The 12,916-nt window shown below is 43.5% G+C and overlaps 1 protein-coding gene across 11 annotated transcripts in view; it reads right to left on the reverse strand.

Annotated features, from left to right (window-relative positions):
* Nucleotides 1–12,916, reverse strand: part of SEPTIN11 (septin 11) — a 122,693-nt gene that overhangs the window by 87,659 nt on the left and 22,118 nt on the right. For 10 of the 11 annotated variants that reach the window (XR_008296270.1, XM_027058797.2, XM_053217217.1 and 7 more), the window contains exon 1: nucleotides 41–652. The exons of the other annotated variant lie outside the window; for it this stretch is intronic. Coding sequence is in view for 9 of the 10 variants with exons in the window: in XM_027058797.2 (XP_026914598.1) it covers nucleotides 41–637 (597 nt within the window). In the remaining variant the exon portion in view is untranslated. Of the gene's footprint in view, nucleotides 1–40; nucleotides 653–12,916 lie in introns of those variants that run through there. 11 annotated transcript variants of the gene reach the window in all.

Here is a 12,916-nt window from a genome sequence, read left to right on the forward strand (position 1 = left end):
CGAGAGCCGCGGGCAAGGGTGGTGAGGCCCCAGCACTCACAGACGGTCTCCCCACGGCCACGGCCATCGCGGCTGCGGCTCCGACTCCAGCTGCGCCCGGGTGCTCTCCGCCAACACTGGCTGCTGCTCCCGCTCGGGCTCGGGCTCCGGCTCCGGCTCGCCTCCCCCGCGCCTCCCTCGCGGCTGCGCTCTGCCAGCACCCGGCTCCCGCTCGAAGGCAGCGGCATCTGCTCCCCCCACGCCGCCGCCCCTCCCGCTTTATTAGAGCAACATGGCTACCCGCCTGGAAGGGACCATTTGCTTCCCCGGGAAGGGGTGTGAGTCTGCGCGCCCGGGCTGAGGCGGTGGGAGGGGGGATGGCGTGCGGGCCTCCAGCCGGGGTCAGCGGACTCAGGCCGCAGGACTCGCCCTCAGCGAAGGTAGCCGTGGGCCCCGAAACGACCCTCTCCAGTGCCACCGAGACTCCCGCAGCCTGTACTCTGGCCGCCACCCCCCGCTCCACCACGTGCTGGAGTCCGAGTAAAATCCTGGGCGCGGAGGTCCTAGCCTCGGGTTCCGCCACGCGCTTCACCAAGCAGGAGAGGCTGCGGAGAAGGTGAAGGGACACTGGGGCTAGACGGGTCTGCGGGGACAGCATCTCGCGGCCAGTTAGCCCAGGGCAAGCACGCTCCACCCGGAGGAACCGGCTTGGAAGGGCTGCGGGCCAACCGGGGAGAGAGAGCGGTGGGCGACCGAGGTGGGGCTGGGCAGACCCCCACGAGGAAGCGTTGCCCCTCCACAATTCTTTTCATAAGGGAGAGACTAAAAGGCTGGAAGCTGTCCCTAAAGCGCGCGGCTGGGTAGGGCATCACATGGAAAGGAAGAGGCCATAGTAGTTGCGGCTGCGGACGACCCAACCACCGCCGGCTGGAGAGGAAGAAAAGGACGCCCCCGCTGGAGAATTCACGCAGCTGTTGGCAGCCCCAGAGCGTGGGGCCAAGGCCTTCCCCGGGTGCAGCGAGAGCTCGTTGGTCACCCGTGGGGGCTCAGCCGACCTTATTTGATTGCTGGAGACAGACCCGACGACGCGGAGGCGCGCGGGCGGGAGTGCGGCTAGGGAGGGGCGCGGCGACAGCGCCGGGCGGGTGACCATGAAGTCGGCGCGACTCCGACCGCGTGGGGCTGGAGAACTCCTCCGCTGTGGGGAAGGACTTGCGCAGCAGATGTTGGGGCGTTACTGCGTGTCTGTGTGGCGGACGGCATGGCAGGGTTCTGGCGCGTGCTGGGTGGCGAGGTGTGCTGGAGCTGCTGTAGGTGACCGCGGCCCCTCGTGGAGCGGGAGGGGCGGACCTCGAGGACGAGGTGATTGGGCATAGCAACCTGTCCGCAGCTGGATTGGAGAGCGGGGAAAGTGTGGTGCGGAGGTGAAGGGTGGTGATCAGCCCACGCGATCGCGCCCTCAGGGAAAGCCTGGGCCTATTGAATTAGGTGAAAGACAAACCGCCTGTTTAGACTGAGGCGCCTCACAGTCTGACCTAAGCGCCCAGGTTTGTCGCGGCTTTGCGTCTGCCTCTGTCCACCCGGTCCCACCCACCCACCCATCGTGGGCCGCAGGATTAGAACGCGCCGCCTTTGGCTAAGGATGAGTGGGCTCCGGGCGTGGGTCCAGCCGCTGTGAAGCAGACGCTGGGTTGCCCCGGGAAGTGTTGAGGGGCTCGGTGCTGAATTCCACCCGCAGAGCTGAGAGTACCGATGAAAGGAAGATGAGGATCTCTGGATGGAGACCTGTTGTGCGTGTGGGCGGGCCCAGACTAGCAGGGAAGGAACCTAGTCAGTTTTGACCAGTATCTGCCCCCTTGACTTCACATCTTTTGAAGAAATGGACCAACATTTATGCCAGGCATACAGTAGGCACTACGTGTTGAATTCAGGTGACCGTGTGGATGGGTGATGTGCAAAGGGAAGGGGAAAAGAGAAATACTTTGATCTGCTCTCTGTGTATAGCCATTTTTTCCTTCTCCCTTGGGGAGGATTAGACAGTGGCACTGCCCACGGACCAAAGGTCTCACGTAAACCCTGTAAAAAAAACATCGCTCTTCACCTTGCCAACCAGATGTAAGGGCAATTGGAAACCAGCTCTCCATTTTGTGTTCTGTTGACCAGGCCAGATAGCAGGATTTAATTAATTGTTTTTATTTTTATTTATTTCTTTGGTTCGTGTTTATGTTGAAAACCTCAGATTAGACTGTAAGACTATGAACTCGCTACTTGGTGGGTGGGTTAGTTTATTCTCATCACAAAAGCTTAAAGTCGCTTATTCCAACAGCTCAACTGTTGGTAGAAAGCCTTTTAGGACAAAATGATCCCAGTTTACCCCACTTCTGCCTGAATTTTTTCACTGACAAGGAGCATTGCCTTAAGTTCCCCCTCTCTGCGTTTTGTTTGTTTTGGCAGGTAGGCATAAATATATTTAATAAAAATACAGTTTTATTACTTTTGGCCAAGAAGGCTATTTTAGAATATCATTTCTCATTATGAAGCTATTTAAATAATCATTCTACAACCAGACCTACCTAGGTTCAAAAATCCTGGCCTTACCACTTCATAACTGTGACCTTGGGCGAGTTACTTAACCTTTCAGCACTTCAATTTTCTCATCTTAAAATCTGTTTAATAATAGCTCTTCCATAATAGAGTTACAAAGGGATTAGATTACCTTTTTAGATTATACTGTGGTAAGAACTAAAAATTTTTAAATGCAGATGCCTCTCTGACTCTTAACCAGTGTGCAGTCTGCTGAGACAGATGTTTAAACAATTCTGCTACATAAGACAAATCCTAGAAAAGATATATGAATTATGGGGATGCCTGGGTAGCTCAGTTGGTTGAGTGTCCGACTTCAGCTCAGGTCATGATCTCACAGTTTGTGGGTTTGAGCCCCGTGTCAGACTCTGTGCTGACAGCTCAGAGCCTGGAGCCTGCTTTGGATTCTCTCTCGCTCTCTCTCTCTCACTGACCCTCCCCTGCTCGTGCTCTGTCTCTCAAAAATGAATAAACATTAAAAAAAAATTTTTTTAAAAGAAAAGATATATGAATTATGGGATTTTAAAGTATGGTAAAAGGAACTATTCACTCTGTCAGAACAGGAAAGGGTTCACCAAGGAAGTGGAGCAGGAGAGAGAGCAAGGAAGACATTCTACTTTGTTCCTTTAGCCCCAGGAGTAGTAACAGCTTCTTAGTGTTACTAATTTTGGGATGCCTTGCCATCTCTTATTTGTCCTTCTAACTTTGCCTACTTCAGCGCTTCCCAAATATTAGTACCTATGAGTCACCTAGGGATCCTGTTTGTTTATTTTTTTATTTTTTTAAGTTTATTTATTTTGAGGGAGAGAGAGAGAGCAAGCACACGTGGGAGAGGGGCAGAATCCCAAGCAGGCTTTGCACCATCAGTGCAGAGCCCAGTGTGGGGCTTGAACTCACCAGCTGTGAGATCATGACCTGAGCTGAGATCGGGAGGCTTAACTGACTCCACCACCCAGGTGCCTCTTAGGGATCTGTTTAAATGCAGATTCTAATTCACTAGGTCTACATGGGGCCTGAGAGTCTCCGGTTCCCTCTGGCTCCCAGGTGATGCTGATACTGCTGGTCTGGTAATCAATCATACTAGACTAGCAAGGGTTTACAGTTGATAAGCAGTTCCTTTATTTAAGTTTCTTTGTTTGAAAAATCTGCATTAAATTCTTTTTTCCACTAAGAACCTGGTAGATATAGATGGAAACACACAAAAACTTGAAATTGTCATTCATGAGCTCAATCTCTTTTCCTAATTGTGAAAACATTTGTTAAAAAATTCATTCTGGGGGCACCTGGCTGGCTCAGTGAGTAGAGCCTCTGACTCTTAATCTCAGGGTCTGTACATTCAAGCCCCACATTGGGTGTAGAGATTACTTTTTAAAAATTCATTCTGAACATTGTAAATTTACCAGTAATTCTCAAATTCTCTTGCTTTTTATGCTCCTTGAAAATCAGGACAATATTTGCCCCTCTTTAGTCTTCTGGCATTTCTTTTCTCTGGCTTTCCAAAGCTGACTGTATTGATTCCACAATCACTTATGCTAAGTATTTCATGGATAATTCATTTAGGCCTGGAAAGTTTAACTCACTTAAAATAATTGGTTGCTCGTTAACCACATTGGATTTTAGTAGCCTTTTAATCATTAAAATAATTTTGTTCATTAAAAAATTACTATCTTTAAGAGAGGAGACAAAAATTGAGGGGTCTTGTCCCCCCCACCCCTTTGTGTCATTTGATAGCATTATATCCTCAGAACCCAAGAAGTGGCTTTCATCCTTTCTTGTTCACCCTCTTGTGGCAGGCATTACTTGAAAAACAAAACAATTCTGGAAATTCCTTGGTATTCTTTTTTTAAAAGCAAAAATTATGTAAGCCTACAGTAAAGTATTCATCCTTGTAGGCTTGTGCTACTCTTTCATACATGCTCTTTTAAAATCTGATCTTGTTAAGAAACACCCTGTGAAATGACATGCTCCCTGGAATATGAGGACTTGGACACTGGCCACTCTCTTTGGCAGCCAGCCCTGGAGTAGGGTCAGTTCCCCTGTTGTGGCACCCCTAATTATCAGATAATTCCTTTCTCCCTGGGAGCAGTCATTTCCATGTCAGTTATTATTTCTCTTTGTGAGCCTAAAAAAAGTATGTAGTTGAAGTCCCTCTGACTACTAGATGTTGCCACGGAGAAGAGAATCCTATATGTGCACCTGTATATTATGACAGCAATATCGCTTCTATATTCTCACCTTTTGTCTCAACCTATTTGCTAGCTACCATTCCACCATTATCAGTTTCCACCAGCTGAATAATTCTATTGCACGGGGTTACTCTGCACCTACATTTCTTCTCTTGTAGACTTGTTCCTTTTGAATGAGGTAATACTTCCGTATTTCAGCCATAGGTTCCTTGCTATTTCATCTACCAATATCTGTTCAATTGCATTCATTTCCTTCTGTTAAGTTTTCCAAGTTCTGTTTGCTTTGCCGTTAATTCTCCCTTTCCAACCTGAGATTTCAAAAATCACCAGCACTATATGCCAAGTTTCATTTAGTCCATCTAGATCAACAGAAGTGGATATCAGTCAGTTGGTATGATAAATTTTAGCGGATTATGCTTCATGCCTCACCATTATACTCTTTAGAAGAATAATAGAGTCAGCCATTGCAAGGCTTCCTCCATATTCATCCATAGCGAAAAACATGGGCTTGGGAATCAGAACAATAGGGGTCATGTTCCTGCACTGCCAAATATCATATGCTATGCAGTTTCTTAAATTGATATATTGATTTGGGTATAGGCTATTTCTATAGTAAAAACACCCCAGGCATGCCTGGGTGGCTCAGTCCATTAAACGACCCACTCTTGATTTCTGCTCGGGTCATGATCTCACAGTGGTGAGTTCAAGTCCTTTGTCAGGCTCCACTCTGACTCTCTCTGTCCTTCCCATTCTCTCTCTTTCTCAATAGGTAAAATAAACTTTAAAAAAAAAAAATTGCTGGGGCGCCTGGGTGGCGCAGTCGGTTAAGCGTCCAACTTCAGCCAGGTCACGATCTCGCGGTCCGTTAGTTCGAGCCCCGCGTCAGGCTCTGGGCTGTTTCCGATTCTGTGTCTCCCTCTCTCTCTGCCCCTCCCCGGTTCATGCTCTGTCTCTCTCTGTCCCAAAAATAAATAAAAAACGTTGAAAAAATTTTAAAAAAAAATTGTTGGGGTGCCTGGGTGGCTCAGTCAGTTGAGCATCTGACTTCAGCTCAGGTCATGATCTCAAGATCCGTGAGTTTGAGCCCCACATCGGGCTCTGTGCTGACAGCTCAGAGCCTGGAACCTGTTTCAGATTCTGTGGTCTCCCCCTCTCTCTGACCCTCCCCCATTCATGCTCTGTCTCTGTCTCAAAAAAATAAATAAACGTTAAAAAAAAATTGTTAAAGAAAAGAAACACCCCAAAAGTCAGTGACCTGAAAAAGATAAATGTTTATGTCTGATGAAAAGTTCAGGAGGTGGTGAGCAGTCCAGAGGCCTGGCAGCTGTGATTCTTGAGGCCATCCAGAAGTCCACATTCCTTGTTGCAACCTTGTTGCTCCATCGAGTTCTGATTATTACCTTGTACACTGAATAAAGCTGGTTCACCAACACCGTATCCATAGTCCAGCCCGTGGGAAAGATGAAAGAGATGAAGAGGCAACGGAAAGGAAGCAATTTCCTTTTAAGGAAGTGACCTGGTCATAGCATGAGTCACCTCTGCTCACAATCCATTGCGAAAACTCGGTCACACAAATGTACTCAGGTGCAGGGGAGGCTAGGATTTGTGATCTCTTATATGACACCAAATGCCACGCTAAAAGGAAGAAATGAAAAATAGATACTGGGGGAAATCAGTCTCAGATGTAATATATTTACATAGTTTAAATTTTGTTTTAATGTTTATTTTTGAGACAGTGTGGGGGGGGAGGGGCAGAGAGAGCCAGAGACACAGAACCTGAAGCAGGCTACCGGCTCTGAGCTGTCAGCACAGAACCTGACGGAGGCTCCAATTCATGAGCTGTGAGATCATGACCTGAGCCAAAGCCGGATGCTTAACCAAGTGAGCTACCCAAGCGCCCCTATATTTACGTAGTTTAAAAAAATAATGTAAAATTGTGTACAATGAAGTCTCCCACTCCATATACCATCTGTCCAGTTCCCATCCCTTTCCCTGACAGATAAATAATTTATTAGTGTCTGGTATATCTTTCCAGAGTTTTCTTAAAGCAACTTCAAGCAAATTTAAATATATATTCTTATTTCTTACCTTATCCCAAGTTTTACATAAAAGAAAAACCACACATCATTCTGTACCTTATTTTGTTTATTTAACACTATTTTGCACATCCTTTTATATGACTGACTAGTTATCTTTCTTATTCTTTTATACTGTTGCCTAGTACTTTTAAGGCTGTATCATCATCTATTTAATAGTCCCATTGATAAATTCAGGGTTGTTCCTAATCTTTTACCATTACAAATGATGCTGAAATAATAACCTTGTGTTTGTAATTTTGAACATGAGAAAGCATATCTGTAAGATACATTTCCAGAAGTAAGATTAGCCGATCCTATGATACTGAGCCAGTCTCTTGATCTCGTTAAGTCTCATTTTCTGTACCTATAAAATGAAGTCATATTTACCTCATAGATAGGGTCATTATGATAATGAAATAACTAAATATAAAGTTATTCTACGATAGTATCAAAATCATAAAATAGAGATACATTTATGAAAATATGCATAAGATTTGTACTCTCAAAACTACATAACACTGCTGAGAGAAAGGAAACCTAAACTGAGAAATATACCATGTTCATGGATTAGAAGACTCAATATTTTTAAGATGTAATTCTCTCCAAATCAGTCTATGGATTTGGTGTAATCCCAATTGAAATCCCAGGGAGCTTTTGTAATAGAAATTGAAAACCTGATTCTAAAATTTAATGCAGAAACACAAAAGACCTAGGATAACTAAAATAATTTTGAAAAAGAACAAAATAACAAAGTTGGAGAACTTAAACTGCTTAATTTCAGGGTTTACTAAAAAGCTAAAATAATCAAGACATCGTTGAATTGGCCAAAATATAGACACATAGTTTTTGAATGATTCAGAGAATCCAAATATAGACCCACACATGTATGGTCAATTGAATTTTGATAAAGATGCCAAGGTAATTCCATGGGAAAGGATAGTCTTTTCAAGAAATTCTACTAGAACCATTACATGTCCATATAGACAAAAAGAACCTCAACCTTTATTTTACTTATACACAAAGATTAAATCCAAGTGGGTCATAAACCTAAATGTAAACACTAAAACTAACATTTGGGGTGCCTGGCTGGCTTAGTCAGTGGAGCATGCAACTCTTGATCTTAGGGTCATGAATTTGAGCCCCATGCTGGGCATAGAGATTACTTTTTTTTTTTAATTTTTTTTTTAACGTTTATTTATTTTTAAGACAGACACAGAGCATGAACGGGGGAGGGGCAGAGAGAGAGGGAGACACAGAATCGGAAGCAGGCTCCAGGCTCTGAGCCATCAGCCCAGAGCCCGAGGCGGGGCTCAAACTCACGGACCGGACCGTGAGATCGTGACCTGAGCTGAAGTCGGACGCCCAACTGACTGAGCTACCCAGGCGCCCCAAGAGATTACTTTTTTAACAAGTAACACTTCTAGAAGAAATCATAGGAAAATTTTAATGACTGGATCAGGCAATAATTTGTTAGGACACAGAAAGCACTAACCAATTGGACATTATCAAAATTCAAACTTTGGCTTCTCCAAAGAAACTATTAATAAAATGAAAAGGCAACCCACAGATTGGAAAAAAAAAATATCTGTAATACTTGGTTTTCTTAATGGGCAAAACACGTGAATATACACATCATAAAACAAGATACATATTTGGCCAAATGTGCATGAAATGACACTCATCATTATCTTTAGGGAAATGCAAATTAGACTACACACACACACACACACACACACACACATATCACCTACTAGAATGCTGAAAATCAGAAAACCTGGCAATACTAATTGTTAGGGAGGATATGAAGTACCTGGAATTCTGATGCATTGTTTGTAAAATATACAGCCACTTTGAAAAACAGCTTGGCACTTTCTTATAAAGTTAAACATCTATCTACTATGTAACTCAACAGTTCCTATCAGAGGTATTTACACAAGAAAAATGACAACATGTATCCACAAAAAGAGTGTTTGTAGCAGCTTTGTTTATAATAGCTAAACAATGGAAAGAATCCAAGTGTCTCAACTGGTTAGTTGATACATTGTGATATACCAATACAACTGGACACTACTTAGCAATAAAATATACTATAGATATATGCAAAATGTGGATAAATCTAAAAAATAGGCTGAGTGATGGGGAGCCTGGGTGGCTCAGTGAGTTAAGCATTCGACTTTGGCTCAGGTCATGATCTCTCAGTTCACGAGTTCCAGCCCGGCATTGGGCTCTGTGTTGACAGCTCAGACCCTAGAGCCTGCTTTAGATTCTGTGTCTCCCTCTCTCTCTGTCCCTCCCTGCTCATGCTCTCTCTCTCTCAAAAATAAATTAAAAAAATAAAAATAAAAATAGGCTAAGTGAAAGAAACCAGACAGGAAGTATATACAATGTGATTCCATTTATATGAAATTATAAAAACAAACATATAGTTATAGAAAGCAAAACAGTGGTAACCTACGGTCTCAACTGGGGAGAATTGACTTGAAAAGGGCACAAGAGGAATTTTTGGAGTAATGAAAATGTTCTATAATTGTAATGATTATACAGGTGAATTTGTCAAAGCTTATTGATCTATATGCTTAAAATGGATATGTATTATTGTATATTATATATCAATAAAATTTATTTTTAAAATCACTGGGGCGCCTGGGTGGCTCAGTCGGTTAAGCATCCGACTTCGGCTCAGGTCATGATCTCGCGGTCCATGAGTTCGAGCCCCACGTCAGGCTCTGTGCTGACAGCTCAGAGCCTGGAGCCTGTTTCAGATTCTGTTTCTCCCTCTCTCTCTGACCCTCCTCCGTTCATGCTGTCTCTCCCTGTCTCAAAAATAAATAAACGTTAAAAACATATATTTAAAAAAAATCACTGTACCAATGTAGTTGCTTTTATAATCAAAAACTCTACGATAGGTCTGTTTCTCTAGAAGTCATCACATACCATCAAATTTCTATTTAGACTTATCGAATGCTTACTCTGTCAGGCACCATGCAAAGTATTTTGTATGCCTATCTCATTTAGTCCTCACAAGAGCTCTCTGATATCTCCCTACCTTACAGATGAGGACAGTGAAGCACAGAGACATTAAGAAAATTGTCCAGCATCCAGTCATCATCGCGACACTAGTAAGAGGCAGAGCCAAGATCAAAATTCATTATTCACATCTTTCATCATCAGGCTGTGTCCCTCCTTCTTAGCACTTGCATCTTTCTTAATGCAGCTCTTGGGAGCTTTACTTACCAAGAATAAGCTGCATTATTAAAATACTAACACAAGCTTTAGCATTTGAAGGAGAATCTTTAGATGGGAAGAGATAGCTGACCGAGCAGACCTAATCTGATTCTTACAGAGTATATGTTTAGCACAACATGGAACATAGGAGGCACTCAATATACATTTGCTATTACTGTTGTTGTTCTATCATTTTCACTAATTCTTAGGATCTCTTCCTCCCTGCTGCCACTACTATACTGATATCCAGAGTCCACTGATCCCATTTAATGCTTTGGCCTCAGTCTCGCCAAAAACTCCTCCCTATTTGCCCCTTAGCCCAATAGAAATTGGCTAGAACTTTACAACAAGACTTTAATGCTAGTGAAGTACAAAAGGCAAATAAGCAAAGTCAGTAACTAGGATAAAAACCATCTGACTTGCAGGGCACCTGGGTGGTTCAGTCAGTTAAGTGTCATCTCTTGATTTCGACTCAGGTCATGATCTCACAGTTTGTGGGATCGAGTTCCACTTCGGGCTCTGCATTGACAGCACAGAGCCTGCTTGGGGTTCTCTCTCTCCCTCCCTTTCCGTCCTTACCCCATTCATGTGCATATATACTCTCTCTCTAAATAAATAAATTTAAAAATATTTTTAAAAACCCATCTGGCTTACAAAATACATGTTCTTACCATTTATTAAACATTTACCAATAACGTACTATACAAAAAAGCAAAATGTAAGACAATGTGTACTGTGCCACCATTTCTCTAAGAAGAGAAGAACTCCTAAAAATGAACATGCATAGACTATCTCTAGAAGGGTGCACAGGAAACTGGAAATACTGTTTGCCTCTGTGAAAGGGCATATGGGGCAGGTGTGAGCCAAGGTAATAAACACTGTGGGTGACTCAACCATATCCATTTTATTCAAATGCATCTGGAAAACTGACTTTTTCTCCAGGGATGGCTCTGACTGGTATAAATATGGTTCCATTCCCTTGACAGTGACCTGTTATGGGTGACCCAATTCTGTCTAATGAAATGAGAGGAGAGGTTTGCTGGAAGCTTCTCAGATTTATGCTTTCTCACTCTTATAAGTTCATAGGTCAGTTTTTCTCCGTCCTGTTGGATGCAAACAAGGAAGCATGAAGCCCAAGGTTTCCATTTTTCAAGTATAAAAGGAATTCAGCCTTAGGCTAAAGCCCATGGACTAGACAGCAGAGTAGGAAGACCGATAAAATCTGGGTTCTTAACAATACTGTGAAGCTGCTATATCAACTAACTCTGAACCCTATCCCCATCTCTCTGGTAAGCGAACTAATACATTTCCCTATCATCCAAGCCAGTTTTAGTCAGCTGACAAGTTTCTGCTACTTGCAGCTGAAAACAATGAATGCAGATAAAGACATTTTTCCTTTTATATATCTCCTGTATTTTGCTTTTTAAATCATGTGCATGTACATCTATTTTAAAAGATTTTAAGACTTCATTGTGTTCCAAGCATTGGGAAATCGCACTTAACAAAAATTCCCTTTAATCTTAAGGATGTGGAGTTACCCTTTACAGAGTTATATAGGTGGAATTATATGAAATTGACATATTTATATGTCAAAATGGTCAAATATTGGCAATTTTAATGCCTTTTTTTTTGAGAGAGAGAGAGAGAGAGAGAGAGAGAGAGAGAGAGAGCACACAGGGGAGGGCCAGAGAGAGAAGGAGACCTAGAATCCTAAGCAGGCTCCAAGCTCTGAGCTGTCAGCACAGAGCCAATGCAGGGCTCAAACTCACAGACTGCGAGGTCATGACCTGAGCTAAAGTTGGATGCTTAATCAACAGAGCCACCCTGGTACTCCAAATACTGGCAGTTTTATAGTTTAAATTACTAGCCATAGTGTTCACATGAAAGAAATTATACGCATGTTAGTACCAAGGGCATCACTCCTCCCATGCCAATGCCCTGAATATTCTGGCCCTCAATGAACTTTTCCCTTGGGCTTTCCCCAGTTGCTGGCTGTTTTCATCATTTCTACTCCTACACTACAGAATTGATGGAGGGAGAAAGATAAGAGCCCTGTAAATCAGATCACCATATATTTGTGCTATCTACACAATACACCTGCTTTTTGTTTTTGTCTATTGCCTGACATTTCCTCTAGTAGCTATTTTATGCTTCTTACTTAAAGAGAAAACCATGTATTCTGAACAGAGGTGCCCTTATATACCCTCATATACAAGTTGGTGCATGTGTCCATAGCCCTCAGCATCCCTTCTCTTTTCCAAAAATGCTGCCCTCAAACTCTGCTCTCTCAATTGTCTGATGTTGGAGCAGAAGACAAATAGGACACTAATATGATATTGAATATTGGTTAGCTGCTACTGTATAACAAATTACCCCCAAATGTAGTGACTTGATAAACAATGATTATCACAATTTCTGTGGGTCAGGAAATCAGAAGCAGCCTAGCTAGGTGATTCTGGGCTCAGGGTCTCTTAATGACATCTCAGTCGCAACATCGAGGCGGCAGTCATCTGAAGGCTTGGCAGAGGTAAATGGTCTGCTTCCAAGGTGACTCACTCAGACGCCTGCAAACTGGCACTGGTTGTGGGTGAGAGGACTCAGTTCTTCGCCACGCAGACTTCACCACATGGCCGATTGAGTGTCCTTGTGACATACACAGCAACTGACCTTCCAGAATGAAGTAATCCAAAACAGAGAAGAGAGCAAATAGTGGAGAGTCCGCCCCCAGTGAGGACTTCTAGAGCAAATACTACCCATCAGAGTTGTCTGTCTTTGGGCAGAGATGGCCAGGCCTTTACACCCACCCTGCTCAGTCACTAGATGACGGCTTCTGGAAGCTGTGACCTTATGAGGGGCATTTCTCCA

Source organism: Acinonyx jubatus, chromosome B1, assembly GCF_027475565.1.
Source record: "Acinonyx jubatus isolate Ajub_Pintada_27869175 chromosome B1, VMU_Ajub_asm_v1.0, whole genome shotgun sequence".
Taxonomy (NCBI): domain Eukaryota; kingdom Metazoa; phylum Chordata; class Mammalia; order Carnivora; family Felidae; genus Acinonyx; species Acinonyx jubatus.